The sequence below is a fragment of the Delphinus delphis genome, chromosome 8, assembly GCF_949987515.2.
Source record: "Delphinus delphis chromosome 8, mDelDel1.2, whole genome shotgun sequence".
Classification (NCBI taxonomy): Eukaryota; Metazoa; Chordata; class Mammalia; order Artiodactyla; family Delphinidae; genus Delphinus; species Delphinus delphis.
In genome coordinates this window covers 13,200,333-13,218,530 of record NC_082690.1, presented here as the reverse complement: position 1 = coordinate 13,218,530, position 18,198 = coordinate 13,200,333, and the positions used below count along the sequence as shown (strand labels likewise).

Genomic DNA, 18,198 nt, shown 5'->3' with positions numbered 1-18,198 from the left:
CCCGGGCTCTTCTGTTGCTCCAGAACCTGACTCTGGGGCAAGGACAGAGATGAGAATGCCCAGAGCCCCCCCGGTCTCCATTTTACCTGGAAGTAGACCGTTATCACAGAGGGGCCTTTATCTCTGTTTAAGTACCCAACCCAGAGCCTGCCCACCTGTCACCCCCAGCTGTCTGCACAGAGTGGGGCATCGTGTACAGAACGTTGGCCCGTGACTTGTTTTTAGTGTCTCACCACACGTGAACTTGGAGAAGGAGCCTAGCCCGGCCTCCTCCTGGCTGAGAGATCCCTTACACTCACGGTAGCCTTCCAAGGGTCAGGGGCTGGTGGAGTCCTCTGGACGAAGCTCTCAGCTTCCGCCCGTCTTCATCTCACTGCGGACACTGGGGTCTCACTCAGGGCTGCCGTCAGCACCGCAAGAGCTGCCCCCATCACTGTCTGCGTGGGGCCTTCTTACACCCTGGCTCCGTCGCTCCAGGGACCCCTTTCCTGGCTCCTGGTTGAAGCCTCCACCCCATTGTGGCCACGGGCCTGTTCTCTCTGGGGGTCAGGCCTGCCTGCGCCCTGGGTCCCCCTCTGCCATCCCATCTGAGCTCTCTCCTTCCCCTATTCCTGTTCCATTCCCGTTTGCTCATCTGAGACACACAAGTCCTTTTGCATGTCCCTGATGGGCTCCCTTCATCCCCACAGCTTCTCCAAACTTGTACGGTTTTCAAGTCCCCTTTCTTGCCTGCTCATATGCTCTTGGAGAAAATGCCCTTTGTTTCTACCTTACAAAGGAAGCTTCCTCATGCTTCCCCCATTAGAAACATGCTCTCAGCTTCCACTTTCCCCTCTATGAGGCCATCAGACTCCCACCTCCTGCTTTAAACGCCACGTGTACCAATTAGGGTTACGAATGGGTGCATAGAACAGGAATGGAGAGTAACTGTGGCTTTCAACAGTTTATTTCCCTCCTAATTACAAGTCGGTCAGAGTTTGGAGTTCAGCCGTCTGGGAGCTCTATAGCCGCAGCACAGTTTGATCTGGGCCCCAGGCCCTGCCACCTCTAGCCTGTGGCATCACCTTGCAGTCCAGAGGGCCTCCTGGACCACATCACCCTGCATATTCCAGGCAGCGGGAGGGCAGAAGAAGGGCACCGCTCCCTGCATTTCAATGTGTCCTCACCGAGGTCCTGCCTGGAACATCTGCTGACATCTTGTTGACCAGCCCTGTCACGTGGCCTCTGCCGCTTGGAGGGAGGTGTGGGTGTAGGCATGTTTCCAGGTAGCAGTTCTCACTAAGAACCAGGATTCTGCTGAGGGACGAGGGGAGCATGGGAATGTCCTAGGCAGCCAGCAGTGCCCGCCCTCCCTCCCCATGCCCCCTCCACGAGCTTGCACACTTGCTATCCCCTTCGCACCTTGGTCAACCCCTCTTTTCCCCAGTTTATTATGCAGTCTTCTAGTATAGCATCTAACCTTCCACATTTGCATCTTGTTATTGATAATTCTGTTTTTCCTCTCTGCCTGGCTCTCCTCAAAAAAGCAAGCTCTGAGGAGAGTCTGCACCGTATTTATCTTTGTAGGTGGGAAGCCACTGCCTGGCCCAGGGTGCCTTCTCTGTAAATGCTGATGCAATAGATGTTGAATGAAGAATTCTTTGTGAGCTCATTTGAAGTGGTTCCCCGGGTCTTAAATTAGGGCTTTCATGAGAGTGAGGTCACTGGCCGCTGAACTGGTGTCCTTTTCTGTTCTCTCCTTTTACCAGGTTTACGGCATCTTCTATGCCACATCCTTTCTTGACCTGTATCGCAACCCCAAGAGCTTGACTACATCACAGCACAACAAAACAGTCCTTGTCAGTGGGGATGAGCAGTATTTGTTTCTGGTAAGTTTCCTGTGCCAGGAGTACAGAAGAATGTTTTATTTTTTGAGGATGTCTTAATTGCTGGCCTCCTGGCTCAGACCCAGGACCTGGGGAGCTGGAGATGTGGATTCCAGGATCCGTGTGCGATGCGTGTGCGCCTGTGCATGTATTTGTGCGAGAGAGAGGGGCTGTGAGAGAGACACACACGGGAGGATGGTTCTTTTTCACAAGCATCAGGTTTTTACTTGAAACGCAGAATGAACGGCCACTTAGCCAACTACAGCTCCCTTGTGCAGGATTGAGAACTTGGAGAATGGGTCACAGGAATAAATAAAAGCTTTTGTCAGATTCCACTTCTAGGAATTTAGCTTACATGCTTTTACATGTGTGCCAAGATATTTAGAGAAACATGTTTGGTATATTGTTGCTTGTGAAAACAAAAGATTTGGAACAAATGTCTATCAAGAGAAGACTGGTTAAAAGGGTTGTTGCTTATCTTTGTGATGGAGTATAGTGCAACCATCCAACACAAATACAACAAACTCCAAATGTACTGATTTGGAAAAATTTCCATGCTGTATTATTAAGTAAAAGAAGCGAAGAGCATAATAATATGTGTAATGTTTTTGCATTTGTGTAAAAAAAATTAAGAACAGTAGGCTACACATATACATGCATGCATAAGTACACACATATATAAGTACATATCTGTACACACGTACCCGTATATCTGGGCTTATATTTGTGTAGGACATTTCTGGAAGGAAGCACATAAGATCACTACTAGTACTACCTCTGGGAAAACGGATTAGAGATCTGGGGTAGGTGGGGAATTATTCTACATCTTTTTGTATGCATTGAATTTTAATTGTATCCATATGTCACTATTTTGTTGAAACAGTGGTTTGGTGACAACTGCATGAGTTCGAATGGTGTTTGTTTCAGGTCCGGGTGGTGGCGCCCTACCAGGGGCCGTCCTCTGACTACGTCGTGGTGAGGATGATCCCAGATAGCAGGCTTCCTCCCCGTCACCTGCACGTGGTTCATACAGGCAAAACCTCCGCTGTCATCAAGTGGGAATCCCCATACGATTCTCCTGACCAGGACCTGGTGAGGGGACGCATGGTCTGGTTCGGGGGCGGGTGGGTCCTGTAAGGGGGCAAGAAACCTAGTCCTGGTGCTTGGAGCTCAGCAGGCGGTCTCCCCCTATTTCTGCCTGGTCAAAGACGGGGTCCTTAAGGTGCCTCTTCTTCATTGTCACATCTCCAGTATTCCTGGCTACCATACTGGTTTGTCCCTCCTTCTCTGCTTTCTCTACCTTCACTAACAAATCTAAATCTAGCCCACTGCCTGTTTTTCTAAATAAGGTTTTATTAGAACCAGGTTATACCCATTCGTTTACACATTATCTAGAGCTGCTTTTATGCTACAAACAAGAGTTGAGTAATTGTGGTAGAGACCATCTATTCTTCAAGGCCTAAGATATTTGCTCTCTGAACCTTTACAAAAAAGTTTGCTGGCCCATGCCCTAAGAGAAGAGGCATTGATTCTAGAAAAAACCTCCCATTTTCCCTTGCCCAGGCTGCTCTGACCTCCATGCCCTCTGCCCTTCCTGCCGTCCCAGGGGTGGGTGGTTTTAAATGCTTGGTCACAAAGACTCCTCTGGACTCTCAGCTTCTTCCTGTTGATTGAGTTCCCTGTGCTTACTACCTGTCCTTTTACTTTCTCCCTGTCCCCATAGATGTAAGAAGCAACCTGGGAGAAAGTAAATGGGGTTTTTTGTCTCTTAGAGCTGGGATTGAACACTTTCATTCATTGTTCCCCTCTGACGACATCCCGACACTATGGCAGTGGAGATAGAGAATTTGAACACTGAACTGGTTTTTTTTTTTTTTTTTTTTTTTTTTTGCGGTACGCGGGCCTCTCACTGTTGTGGCCTCTCCCGTTGCGGAGCACAGGCTCCGGACGCACAGGCTCAGTGGCCATGGCTCACGGGCCGAGCCGCTCCGCGGCATGTGGGATCCTTCCGGACCGGGGCACGAACCCGCGTCCCCTGCATCGGCAGGCAGACTCTCAACCACTGCGCCACCAGGGAAGCCCTGAACTGGGGTTTTTCTTGCATGTTCCAACCTACCTCCTGCTGCCATCACAAATGTGGTTTTCCCTAGAGTTGTTTTTTTGGGGTTAGGTGGGGTAGGTGGATCAAACTGACAATTCTCTGTACAAATCTGGGAGTGAATACTTGTTATAAGGTTGGGACATGACTACCCCAGAGGCTTTCCAAAGAACAGACATTGGGGCTCAAAATATTGTTGCTGGGGGTCACAACCACTGACATACTTATGTTACATGGGCCACCATTGAACTACAAAGAGTAAAACAACTCCAGGTTCCTGATTACCATTAAAATGTCTTTTTCTTGTCCTAGCTATATGCAGTTGCAGTTAAAGATCTCATAAGGAAGAGTGACCGGAGCTACAAGGTGAAATCCCGCAACAGTACCGTGGAATACACCCTTAGCAAGTTGGAGCCTGGAGGGAAATACCATGTGATCGTCCAGCTGGGGAACATGAGCAAGGACTCCAGTATCAAAATTACCACAGGTGAGCAGACGAGCGACTGGCGGCCCCCCTCACACAGCAAGGCACTCCCAGTGCCGCTAGAACGCCTCTAGGCATGGGATTTCTTTTTTTCCTTTTTTATTTTTTAGTTTTTTGAAGACATAGGATTTCTATCAGTAATTGCACAGGAAGTGCGAAGACGACCCGCAGTGTCCACGCTGGGGCAGAGCCGTGCAGGGGTCCCAGTATCTGGGCTGCAGGGTGGTGGCCAGCGTGCTGTGGGCTGGGGAATGGCTGTCGTTTTCCATATTCTTCATCTCCTCTAGTCTCCCCTCCGCTAGCTGGTTTTGACATTTCCAAGAGAGTTAGGAAATAAAACTGAACATTGGCCACTTAAAGCCAAGCTTTGCATCTGGGCACCTGGACTGAGGTCATCGTGGTTCCTTGGGGCGACATCATGTGCAGAAATGGACGGAGACCAGTAACTGGGCAGCAGATTAAAGGGGGATTTGCTGCCAGCTCCAGGCTGGCTCAGCTGTCAGGCTCAAGTTCAGAGAGCAAGTAATAAGCTCAATTACTCGGACAGCAGCAGGCGATATCAGGAGTGTCAGTAACGGAGGCCGGCAGTGTGAACCGTGGGCCTGGGCCATACTCGGTGGTCATTCTAGGGCTCTGTCTTCAGACCGAGCTCCCTAGGCCCTCACTGACCTCTAAGGCCTCTGGCATTTGGAGCACGAAAGTAGATTGGAACCAGAGCAGAAGTCCAGGTAAACTTTGAACATGGTTCCCTCCCACCCCATCCCTTCCTCCCCCTACCCCGTTTGTTTTTGGCCATCCTTGAGTCTAGATAATGTCCAGATATCTTGGCTAAAGGTATTATAACAACAAAAGAGATGCCAGTTAAAGAGTGTCTACCATGTGCTAGGCTGTATACTAAGCAGTAATGTGTATTATTCCTTCCTTAACCTATCCCTTCAAGATTAGCATTATTTAATCAACCTTTGACAGACAAGAAAACGGAGACTCAGATGTTGAGCTACTAACCGCATCCTACTTCACCTTTAATTTTCAGTTTCATTATCAGCACCTGATGCCTTAAAAATCATAACAGAAAATGACCATGTTCTTCTGTTTTGGAAAAGCCTAGCTTTGAAGGAAAAGCATTTTAATGAAAGCAGGGTAAGTTCCTCCCTCCTTCTCAGTGACTTTGGAAATCTAATTGAAATGCCATTTTAGAGATGAGCTCGTTAACAGCATGCTGGCATAGATAGAGTAAAAAGAAAGAATAGGGCAGGGGAGTGAACTTGAGAATTAAAGGACCATTTTCTGTAGGATTGCTAATTAGTGAAATGTTTATACTGCCCATTAAAGATGTGAATCTCTGCACTAAGCACTTTTCAATCCTGAACTTGTCATCCCCTGAAAGATAGGGAAACGGGCTGGAGTCCTCACTGTGCTTCCTGAGGCTGGACAGGGGTTCAGCATCAGAACCCAGGGCCCCCTCTTTCCCAAACAGTCTGAGGGCGGGGCTGTGGCTTTAGTACTGGGGAACTGAGCTGCACTGCCAACCTGGAATCTTACCAGTTTCTTTCCAGTGAGCAGGAAGTGCTTGAAGATAGTCTTTTGACATATGAAAAACACCTTGTTTCATTTTGTTTTTAGCAGACCAATTACTGAACTCACAGCAGGAGATAGGAGGAGGAGGAGGAGAGTGGCACCTGGGAATAGATTTGCCATCCGAGGGTGGACAGATTCTCCAGTGGAGCTGGGTTGGCCCCATTGTCAGCAAAGCATGAGCTAAATAGATACCCAGTAAATCAACCGTGGCTACCTCGGGGTAGAGCATTGGCAGGGAGCCCTCCAGTTCTAAATCGTCACAGTGTAATGCCAGAAGGATCAAAATTGGAAAATTCTCACAACTGTGACATATAAATGGTTAATGTATTTAAGTGTAAAGAGAGCTTTCAAATCAATTCAAAACAGAAACACATTGACCCTTGAAAAACGCAGATTTGAATTGTGCAGGTCCACTTATATGTGGAACCTACAGTACCACACCATCTGTGGTTGGTTGAATGCAAGGATGCAGACCGAGGATACAGAGGGTCCACTCTAAGTTATTCTCGGATGTTTGACTGCTCAGAGAGTCAGGGCCCCAACCCCTACATTGTTCAGGGGTCAACTGTGTTATAATTTTGAATAAGGAACAGGTAGCAAGGTAAAAATGTTCAAGCAGCAGTGAGCAAAAGAAAATAAAGTTTCAGCTTCACTAGTAATCTAAACAGCACAGATACAGCACTTTCACATTAAATTGGCAAAAGTTTTGGGGGAGGGTAGTACCAACATGAGTCATAGCTGGGGAGAGGAGTGCTCTGGGAATATGAATGGGTTCAACCTTCTGTAAGGCACTTTGGCAATAGGTATCAGAAACATTGAAAGTGTTACATCGTTTGATCCAGCAGTTCTAGGATTTTACTCTAAGGAAACAGTGTGCATAAAGAACTTGATTTATGACAGTAAGAAAGAGGACACGCCCTAAATGCCCACTAGAAGAGGGTTGGTCAAGTCAATTATGGGTGGCTGATGTTGGTATCATTTACATTTTTTTTCTTTATCCCCTTACGTATTTTGCAAATGTCCTACACCACATATATATTAGATAGAAAATAATAAATGCTAGTTAGTAGTCTATAAAAAAGAAGACAGGAGTGGGACTCCAGGCAGGTGCTGTAGGGAGACCCAGTCGGGCAGCCAATTGTCATCAGCGTGGCAGGAGCCCAGCTTCGTAAAGGTTGGGCTTGCAGTCAGTATTCCATTCCCAGTGCAGGGTTCCAGCATAAGCTTAATGCGTCCTTATTCCTTCCTCCTGACTTAGAGTTCAAAGAAGAGGCAGGTCATCAGAATGAGAACCAGGAGACCATGATTATGCAGTGGGGCCCAATATGTGGGTAGAAATAAGACGGGAGGGGTTCTGCGGTGGGGGGAGGTGCTGGTAGCTATGACACTGGAAGACTTGGAGATCAACCGGGAAGTCTGGGAGTCAATCCTGATCCCAGCCAGCATGCTGGGTTCGGGCTGTTCCAAGAGGGATTTTTCCAGCACAGGAGTCCAAGACTCTCCCCGAGCCAGTCTAAGTAGGATGCTTATTTCACACTCCCCCAGTGAGCAGAGGCTGAGCTGCTGCAGTGCTGCCTAGTTCAAGGCCAGGCTTGTCTGGGGCTGAGATCAGCTTGGATGAGCTAGAAAGCACGGAGATAGGAAGTGAGCTGCAAGCCAGCAATGGAGTTTGTATAGGCTGTTCTAAGGAGAAACGTCTTGCTTTTATTTTTTACCCCATGCCTGGAGTCCACTGCAACTTGGATTTATTATTGGTCCATCTCATTTCAATGACCTGTTGCTATGTTGTCTGGATTCTTTGTTTCATTTAATATTCCTTGAGATAAGTGGATTGCTGACCAGAACTTTGAATTCTGTACTGGAGTATTTGTTAAAATGGCTTTTGTTAGGTCTGTGCTTTTCATTTCTGCTATGTGGCTCAGAAGTGGGTAGTTAGATGTTGGGGATGAGAATGTTCCCATTTTCTGAATCTAATATCTCAGTGCTATGTAAAAAGAACTGGTACGAAACACACACTGCTTTAGCATCTATAAATGTCTGCAATAAGGAGCTCACAGAGTTGGAACCAGTAGTAGCAGCTGTTAGATTCCTTATTTAACTTCCTGAGCAATCCCTCCTGTGTTTGTTTTCAGGGCTACGAGATACACATGTTTGACAGTGCCATGAATATCACAGCTTACCTTGGGAATACTACTGACAATTTCTTTAAAATCTCCAACCTGAAGTTGGGTCATAATTATACTTTCACTGTCCAAGCACGATGCCTTTTTGGCAGCCAGATTTGTGGGGAGCCTGCTGTCCTGCTCTATGATGAGTTGGGATCTGGTAAGTTGCTGTTGTTGTCCATCTTCAAGTCCAAGGAAATATATCAAGGATGTAGCATGGCTTGATAAACATGTGTCTTTCTAAAACGCATTTAAAATATTCTTGCAGCTCAAGGAAAATCATTTATGCATCAGTTTAATCAGATACTGATATATTTAAAAAATACTTCCTGGGCTTCCCTGGTGGCGCAGTGGTTGAGAGTCCGCCTGCCGATGCAGGGGACACAGGTTCGTGCCCCGGTCCGGGAGGATCCCACATGCCGCGGAGCGGCTGGGCCCGTGAGCCATGGCCGCTGAGCCTGCACGTCCGGAGCCTGTGCTCCGCAACGGGAGAGGCCACAGCAGTGAGAGGCCCGCGTACCGCCAAAAAAAAAAAAAAAAAAATGCTTCCTGAGTCAGGCATGGTGTGAGGAGCTGGGATTATAAGGTGACCATATTCTGAATGTAAAGCAGAAGAAAGGGAGGTTTTGTTGAAAAAGGAGATTCTGCTTGGGAAGCACTAGCTTAATGAGTTTTGTTTTTATTCTGTGGAGGACTGTTCAGAGCTGCTAATATGCTAATATTCCCTAGGATTCTGCAAGTCAGTAGATTATCTCATCACAGATTCCCTGATTTCTCAGCCTCTTCATCTTCACCATCAGCCTCAGATCAAAGCCTGAAGTTGACCTGGGATCTCTGTCTTCTGGACACACACAGACAGCAGTGTCGGGCCATGCTGATGGCAGGGGAGAGGAACCTTCCATTTACATGGAAATTCTGCTCAGTTTGTAATAGCTTAGCCAGGATTTCAACAAATGTTTTGCCACTGGCCTTCGTAGTTCCATTTATTCCCAGCCAAGAACTGACCAGTGCTTAAGCTCAGAATCTTATGTTAGACTTGTTATATGCTCCATCACGCTTCCCGGCGTGGCTTCTGGGGGAATCCTTTATCCTTGGCACCTCCCTAAAAGAGGGAAACCTTGCACACCACGTCCCTTGGAGAACTGTCGCATGTTTGAGGTTCTGAGAAGTTTCTACAGGAAACAAACAACCAAACTCTTGTTGTCCTAGTGTTTTTTAAATAGAGTCTCCTTTTTAAGTAAAACCTATTAGCAACCTGTGAAATAGACTTTGGGGAAAACTGCTGTGAGGACATCTGCCAGCTACCTTTGTAAACCAAGACTGTCAGCTGGGAGAATCTCTCAGGTAGACCTCTCGGGCCACGTCCTGCCCCTTGATGTGCACGTCCCCTCGGAGGCGGGGTGAGGACAGGAGCTCACTCATTCCTGCCGCCTCCACCGTGCTGGCTTCCTCTTAACTGCTTTCCCCCAATTTTCCACTTCACCGCTGGGATTAGGTTCGGACGCGTGAACTGAGATTTGGGAGAGTTTTTTCCAGTAAGTCGATAGTGCAAGAAATTAACGATGTGGCTATTGAGTTGTTAGATCAGACTCGCAGGAAATGGCTGCTCTCTGGCCCGTCTTTACGAGGACCTATTGGGATGAAGCCCTGGGCAGCTCCTGAGCTCTCTCCACAAGGCAAAGCCCTGGCCTGCATCACCTTGCCCTGCACCAGGGAACAACCTCAAGCCTGATGAAGCTCCTCATGGAGACCGAGGAAGTCCACTTTGCTTCCTTAGCTAAAACTGACGCCTGCAAGCCATGTTCCTGCCTCAGGTCTAGACTTTCCCCAGGATTTATGACATAAAAATCTACCCCTTCCAGGAAGGCTGGCTCTAACCCCACAGGGAGATGGCTTTGCCCCAGAGCCCTGTTGCTACAGCTTTGTCAGTACCTCATGATAAAGCTAGTATTTGTTTAAAACAGTGGGAAGGGAGCATCACTGTTAGGTTATAGACACCCAGATGGCTTTGCAAAGAACTTTTACAAAATGTTAAATGTATATGGAAAGATTTTCTCTCTCTCTCTCTTATTTAAGTTAAAAAACCTCATAAAACTTCATGAGCTGTCAAGTCAGTATTGCAGTAAAGGAATCTCATTTGTATCACTTAATGGAGCTTCAGGTAATTGCAGTTCAGAGTGACTTTGGTGCCAAGTAGGGGGAAATAATTGCAATCTCGTTAATTAGTGGTCTGATTTCACATCCTCTTATGTAAGGCAAGCGAGCGGTCTTAAGTAATAACGCTAATGAAATCAGTGTTGGTACCCCAACAAAGGTCTCCCTTCCAAGAGATTATCTAAATAACCAACGAGGCCGTGATTAGGAGCCTAATGTAATTACCGTATTTGCATGCACAAGGCCTGTCCTCCATCACTCATGGCAAGGAGTCGGGAAACATTCAGGCGTCACGTGCGGGAACGTGCCATACCGGGCAGGCGGCTTGGGGAGGTGTTGCGAGCTCTCGGCGTTCCGGGGTGGGTGGGGCAGTGAGGGGTTGCCCAGTCTGTTCTCCCGCCCTTACGTGGGAGGCTCACGGGTTGGCCTCTTGCCTTTGCAGGTGGCGATGCCTCAACGATCCAGGCCGCCAGATCTACCGACGTTGCTGCCGTGGTGGTGCCCATCCTGTTCCTGATACTGCTGAGCCTGGGCGTCGGGTTCGCCATCCTGTACACGAAGCATCGGAGGCTGCAGAGCAGCTTCACCGCTTTTGCCAACAGCCACTACAGCTCCAGGCTGGGCTCGGCCGTCTTCTCCTCGGGGGATGACCTGGGTGAGTGCGTCAGGGCACAGGGTTCTTCTTCCCAGGGCAGACCCCACAAAGCCAGGGGCTTGCTGAGGAAACGCCCGCCTCGAGCTCATCTTTTGACGCTAGCAGAGCGCTTTACTAACCAGTGATCCTACTGCTTTGGGTTGAATCAGTTGGAGCCCTTTGCTTTGAAGTTGCTCCTAAATTAAAATACCAGTATTCTCTTAAATAGTGTGCCCGAGGCAGGGAGTTCTGTTAAAGAACAGATAGGAGCTTGCCCTTTACAGGAAGGATGGGCAGACCCTGGGCTTTGGGTATTCCCAAAGTATTGGCAAATTCTTAAGAATTTCCGACCCCTCTCATCCTTCACAGACCTGGAGGCCTGACGTCTCTGGAGATGTTAGTCTAGACAAAAAGCCACGCTTTCCCCATCGGCTTCCGTCCAAAGAAGCCCTTCCCATCTTACTGTTTCTCTTTCTGATGGCTAGCACAACCTCACTGGCCATTCTTCTTTTACGTATTATGGCATGGCGAAGAGAGGGAGATGTTCCTTTTATAAACGTCTGTGTGCTCAAATTCCTAAATGCTAATTGAGCAAGTAGGCCACTTAATAAATGTAATCAAATAGGTGTGTTTTGGGGCCTTCGCCAAACTCGGGCTTGTCCAAACTCAGACTGCTGAATGGGAGTTTACATATTTATTTTCTTCTGTCAACCAGTTACAGTTTTGTTTATGCAGACATTTACGTGTTCCCTGCTCACTGATCATTCGTTATTGAGTCTTCTCCCTTCTCAGTTTCCTTTCTTGTTTCATCACAGGCGCTTGGACTGCCTTGCGTGAATAGGGTGGGTTCTTTAGTGGGTTCTTTGCTTCTGTTACTGGGGGCAAGAGGAATCCACCCATCACGGGGCCGTGCTGTGATCACTGAAAGCAGATCAGCACTTAGTTGCTCAGGGTGGTACCAGGGCCCACGAGGGGACAACCATGAGTCTGGCTAAATGCTTAAACCCCTCTAAGGTCCTTTTCTTCATGAACAGTGTGGGTTCAAAGGAGAAAACAGACAATGACGTTCACTGTGCTAGCATAGGGTGTGGACAACTCAAATCGGGGCACCTAAGCTACCCGTTGGACTTTGGGGTAGGGAATAAGATCCTCCCTCGTCAAAGATTTACTTTTCTTATTTGGTTAATTTCAAGTACCATGAAAATAAGCTTGGCCACCCGTTGATGGGGAACAGGTGACCCAAGAGTGTCAGAGAGAAGATGGGCTGGGTTTCAGCATCGATTCTTGTGCCTGGCTGGCTCTGCTGCTGACTTTTCCAGCTGGGGCTTGTGCTGTAGGGATGGAGGGTCAGTGGTGGGGTGTGGGGTTGGGCGGAAGTGCCCCGGAACTCACCAAGGACTGACTGTCTTGCCTTTAGGGGAGGACGATGAAGATGCTCCGATGATAACTGGATTTTCCGACGACGTCCCCATGGTGATAGCCTAAAAGAGCTTTCCTCACTAGAAACCAAATGGTGTAAATATTTTATTTGATAAAGATAGTTGATGGTTTATTTTAAAAGATGCACTTTGAGTTGCAATATGTTATTTTTATATGGGCCAAAAAAAAACCAACAAAAAAAAAAACAAAAAAAAGGAGGAAAGAAAGGAATGAATAAACTTTGTCGTAATCAACTGTGAACTTCAAACCAGGTTGATTTTAGTAACCAAATTGCTTTGATTTGATATTAGTGTAGTCTTACAGGGCTGTGCTTACTGGGCATGCTTTTTAAGTCTGTGAGATAATTTTGGTTCAGTAAATTGGCCATTCTTTTTATTTTTCTAAGACACAGAAATGTATTTAATAAAAACTTCGAGAGTGATGGGTAGAATCCCTCCTCCTCGAAAGTATGCTCAAATTAAAATTTTTTTTTGCATTTAGTTTCTATGAAAGTGTTTGGGCGTATGACGGGGGAAGGTTCTTTTGTGTTATTTTGTTAATTTATTGGAACTCTGTATAGGGCAAGGCTTTAGTGGTCATCTGACACCACACATGTTATGAGCCCCTCGCCTATAGGGTTGAGGCGTGGGGAACAGAAGCAGTTTTGTTTCCATTCCAGAAACAATCCATTTTTATTCACTCGTGTGTCACACGACGGTGTTTGACAGAAGAGCATATTGAATCATTGCTCCATTTCAGTTAAACAGAGATGCAGCTTGGGAAGCCCTGCAAGCAACAGCTTCCTCTCTCATATAAATGGATAGATTCTTACTGTACACACCTCTGTACAAGATGTAGCTTTGAAAGCTACAAAATGATAACACTGCTTTATTATACACTGGTGTCATTGTCATTGCAAAACATTGCTCTGGTTGTGGGAGAGAGTTCTAGATTTGTGCCATGATAGCTACACTGGCAGATACAGTACCTAATTTTTCCTCTTGGGATTTTTTGTTTCGTTTTGTTTTTACTTACCGCTGAAGAATGTCAGATGTAAAGTTTTGTATTTGTGTTGAGTTGGCCGCTTACTGTCCTTAAAAATCCGTACTGATATATGCAGTCATTTTGAATTGGGTCAGTGCCTTCTCTTTTCTTCTCTTCTACCACCTGCCTCACCTGTACCCCTGCCCAGTTTAAAGAGAAAATGCTCTTCACTCTTACAGAGAGACAGGAGATGTGTGAATTTGAGACCATTCGATCCAGTTCATGGTAGTGGCAACGCTAGAGTTGATATGCTCTGTAAAATAAGCTGGGCTGTATCCTTCTGCCTTTCAATGCCTCCCCTGTATTCAAACCGTGGCCACTTGGCAGGTGTGTGAAATCCACTGGGGACTGGTGCCCACTCTTGAGACCTAGTGTTGTTAGCAGCAGTGTCTAGCGTTGTTGTGACGCCTATCGTATGCACCTCACTGCAGAACTTCTTCCTGAACGAGAAGCAGTGAGCTCTAGGGATATTCCAGAGTCATGCTTCTGCACATGTGTCCCTCACCTGCAAGCTTTGTCAAAACCCCGTCTCCTCTTAGATGCAATGCATCACCTTCTCACAAGTATTTGCTTCCTTTTAACCAGAAGTATCATTCTTCGCTGATAACATAGTTTTGTTCTACCTGGGGAGTGTTTGGGAAACAAAGAGCCAATTAAAGTTTTTTTAGTTAAAGCATTTTATTTGTGTATATATATATATTCTGCTTGAGGAGTATTTTCAATTGTAGACGTTTAGTATGTCGTGAGTGGTGGTAAATGACAAGCCTTCTTCCAGCATGTTTTTCTTCTATCTCTTTCCCGTGTTATGTTTTTAAAGACTGGAATTTCTTTGGCTTTATCTTGTCTTACCGTGGAGTTGCATTCAAAACTCCGAGCCCTACCACCTCCCCTTTTTATAAATAAGCACTTTAAGTAACTGAAAGATGAATGATCTGGTGGGAGGCAAGTCATTTAATCGAACCACTAGAAAGTCTATTTTCTTCTTTTCTTTTTCTGCCAACTTTTTGGTGGCATTTGTGAAAGCTGATATCAAAGGCTCTGAGACTTTATATTCAGTTTTTCCATAGGCAAAAGCCTTTCTACAGAGCACATGTCTCCAGTTGGCAACTTGAGATATTTCTGAGCTTCCGAGTCTTATTCCCAGTGCCTGCCAATGCTTAGTGCGCTGTACTGTATAGACTGGCCATCACCCCTCTCCTTGGAAAATGCTACTGGGCTGTTGGAGAAAAAGCAGCCTTTTAGGGCTAGAGTATTTTATATAAACAGAAGAGCTAAGTTCCCGAAGACTAAGCTAGATAGATGGAGCTATGTGGAAATTGTCTATTTTTATGAACTTTTGAAGCACGCACTCTCACCTCCCTCTGCATGGCTTTGTGAGGTTTGATGTATATACGCCGTCTGCAAGAGTCCCAAGGTGGGAGTGACAAGAGCAAATGAGAACAGAAAACTCCGTGGAGACTTTGAAGGTGACCAGATAATTGTCTTCACTGTGACCAGTTGGAGCCTTTGAAGAAGGGGCTTTTGTACCTCATTGGAGATCCTACCTCCAGAGTTCACACTGTATAGGGAAAGGGCTTTATTTTCTTCCAGGATGCATTAGAATTTCAGAAGCCCACATTCATGTGGTCGGCGGACCATGAGTGGACCACTACAGTTTGGCGGGCGGGGGATTGTGTATAAATCTCCTCTGGAAGTTGGTTTTGCCCCTTGATGGATTGAATGGCCCTCAAGCCTTACGAGATGTGGGTCCGTGTGGATAAAATAACAAGAGAATAGACTTCTGCAGAGGAATCCAGGGAGAGGCCATGCCTATGCAGACCCTTTTCCAGACAGGTGAGACGCTCCCGTGACTGCTGGCTGGCCCTGGCAAGCTGGGTAAATAGTTACGAAGCTGGGTAACTGGTTGAAACTTCTGACTTTGGGAAGAGGGGTTCCTGGGGTTCCATCTCTGGGAGTTTCACTGGGGATATTTGTGGGGGACAGATGTGCGACACACAGCTACATGTTCTTTCTGCCCAACACGTGTGACCCACTAGATGCAGCTCTCCAACAATTTAAGGAACTTCTCAGACCAGTGCACATTTTTGGGCAGGGGGACTGGACAGTCCTGCCTTCAAATATTCGCCTAGTGGTAACTCTCCATCTAGTGAGGTCATGTTCTCGGTACTTCCTTAAGGGCAGAAACCCCATCCGGTCGGGTTTGGTTGGTCGCTTTCCCACTAAGAATGTCACAGTGAATCCCTGAGACGTTTCTCTTCCTTGCGGAGAATTGGGGGTCCCTCAAAGAAAGGATCCAGGGAAGTCAGCAAACCCCATACCACTTCCATATTGATTTTAGGGATTGACTCCAAAATGCTGTGCAGAATCTTCACTCGTGTTGATATTGTATCTTGACGTTCCTATTGCATTATTTTTCTTAAAGGAAGCGTGTGCTGCCTTTCAGGTACAATTTTTATGTAATAAAAGCCAGTGCATTACGTTTATATAGACCACTTTCTATGCAAGACCGAGGTATGGAGCTGATAGCGAGAGATTATGTGTGCTGTTGGGTACACAGATGGCAAGCATGTTTTCGGAAGGGGTACCCCAGCAAACGTGGGTTGAGGGAGGATGGGTCGTGTATATGTTTCTGCCCACTAATTTTGAGCAGCCATATTTGGAATTAAATCATCGGAGCCAAGTAACCCAAGAACGGTATTAGTTTCATGTGTAATAGCTCAAATGGGACAAGTATGAATGCTGGAATGGAACATTATTCTCTGATATTCCATGTCATTTCTCAATGAAAGGCTCTTGTTGTGAATTATTAGAACCTACAGGCAAAAATCAAAAGTATTTGCAGCAAAATAAAGGCCTACTCTGCTCTTAAAGTGAAACACTGTATCCTTGCTTCTCTCCAAAGTGAAATTAGGTATTTATCATTTCAGTTGCCTCGATAAGTTTCCACATCTCTGGTTTATGCTGAAGATTTTACTATATTGTCTCACAGTTTTAAATCATTTTTGTCTCAATGTCAACTTTTTTCACTGAATAAAAATTTAACTGGGTCAAGAAAACACCTCTTTGAATATCCACTCTCTACGCGTGTCTCGAGCTGTTCTTTGGAGTGCAATAAAGATGGTTCATACAGTCTCGGAACACCATTTGACTTGTCTGTTTTAAAGGCATGTTTATTTCATCGAGAAGAGAACGCTAAGACCTGGAATAATTTTGTTATTAACAAGCTGGTCTCAGATGGTGGATCACGATGTCTACTCGTGTTGGCTGAGGAGAAGGGAGACATGGTGGCTGTTTCGAAATAAATAAAATTATTCTGCCAGGACGACAACTAAGTGGCTCCCTTAAAGCTGTAACTACCTTTGCTAAGAGACAATTTGCTAAGAAGGCAATTTTCAAATCTGAGAGAAGAAAGCACAGCGGTATGATGAGGCTTCTGGAGGTGATGAAGTCTATGAGGGTTGCCACACCTGCCTCTGATCGGTGATGAAAGGCAGGTGGACCGACAAAGTCAGGACTGGAGAGTACGGAACGGGTGGGAGAGGGTGCTTTGGTGTGACATCTTCCGGGATGTTGCTTTTGTTTAACTATTGAGCCAGAATCAGTCTCTGAAGTTTTATCATCCCATTTGGTAGATGAGGAAAAAGGCTCAGAGAAGTTAAGTAATTTGCTTAAGGGAAACCAGAAAGTAAATGGCAAAACCAGCCTTCAATAGAACAGTGCCCCTGTTCCGTATCACTGTGCCACCCTGCCTCCTGTCACCATTCAGTGTCAGAGTGAACACCCTCAATCCAGTGCCTTGCGCCCAGAAGAATCCCAAGGGGATACCTACCATCCGGTCATGGCCTAGCCCTTAGGTTCCAGGCTTAGATAGAGGGTTTTGTCGACATATGATAGAGAGTCATCTCTCGACGGCAAACGCACCTTAACCAAGCTCCCGAGACTGATATGCAGCAAGATGACACCCATTTATTAATTCACCTCAGGAAATCGCCCTGTCTCTTAGCAGGTTCGTGTGGCCAGTACATTCTCCCCGTGTAAGGAGCTCTACCTAAGAAGCCAGTTACGGCGAGAAGGTTGCTTGTTGAGCTAGGGGTCTGGGCGTGAATAGTGGTCGCCCAATAAATACTGAACGGATAACGAATGCTGGACGTTCCACTAGAAGAAGAATCTACTCCATACAAACTTAGTATTTGAAACCTTCAGGATATAGATACTCCCTGTATCCATTTCTATTTAAGAAGGCCTTGCCAGTGGGATCGTAATCCTTGAAGTCCCTTTGCCAGTTTCCCCTGGACAGGGCTTGGGCACTGCCCGTGTCTGGCACCCTGAGTCATCTTTTTGTTTTGTGGTTGAGTTCACTGCCCCCCACACGAAAACATTCTGTAGCTGATGTTAACCCTGCATTCAGACTGGGTTATAATAATATCTTCCTGGCTCAAGAGCCGTGTTTCTGCAAGATTATTCTGCCTATCATGTGTTGATTTTAAAGTTTAACCCTGGGAGGATACTGTTGTTGAGTCCTTGGGGTGACAGTGTAGCCCTCAAACTCTGCCTACATGTGTCAGCTGTGAGTCTCTGGTTCCCTAGGCCACAGTAAATTAAAAATGGAAAAAGATGATTAAGGCAGAAGCCCTGACAACAACAGATGAAAAGCTATCAGAAAATATAGACTGTCAGAAACCTCTGTTAGAGAGAAAGGAATTCAACAGTTTGTTGGGGCCATTTAGTATAGAACCTATCGGGCCCCAAAGGTACAG

At 46.4% G+C, this 18,198-nt stretch overlaps 1 protein-coding gene across 1 annotated transcript in view; it reads left to right on the top strand.

Annotated features, from left to right (window-relative positions):
* The window catches only part of SORL1 (sortilin related receptor 1), a 160,010-nt gene extending 143,437 nt beyond the window's left edge, over window positions 1–16,573 (top strand). The window contains exons 42-48 of the mRNA XM_060017766.1: window positions 1,749–1,868; window positions 2,793–2,957; window positions 4,276–4,450; window positions 5,481–5,587; window positions 8,158–8,350; window positions 10,787–10,999; window positions 12,396–16,573. Coding sequence (XP_059873749.1) covers window positions 1,749–1,868; window positions 2,793–2,957; window positions 4,276–4,450; window positions 5,481–5,587; window positions 8,158–8,350; window positions 10,787–10,999; window positions 12,396–12,463 — 1,041 coding nt within the window. The 3' untranslated portion in view covers window positions 12,464–16,573. The remainder of the gene's footprint in view (window positions 1–1,748; window positions 1,869–2,792; window positions 2,958–4,275; window positions 4,451–5,480; window positions 5,588–8,157; window positions 8,351–10,786; window positions 11,000–12,395) is intronic.
* The last annotated feature ends 1,625 nt before the right edge of the window (window positions 16,574–18,198 follow it).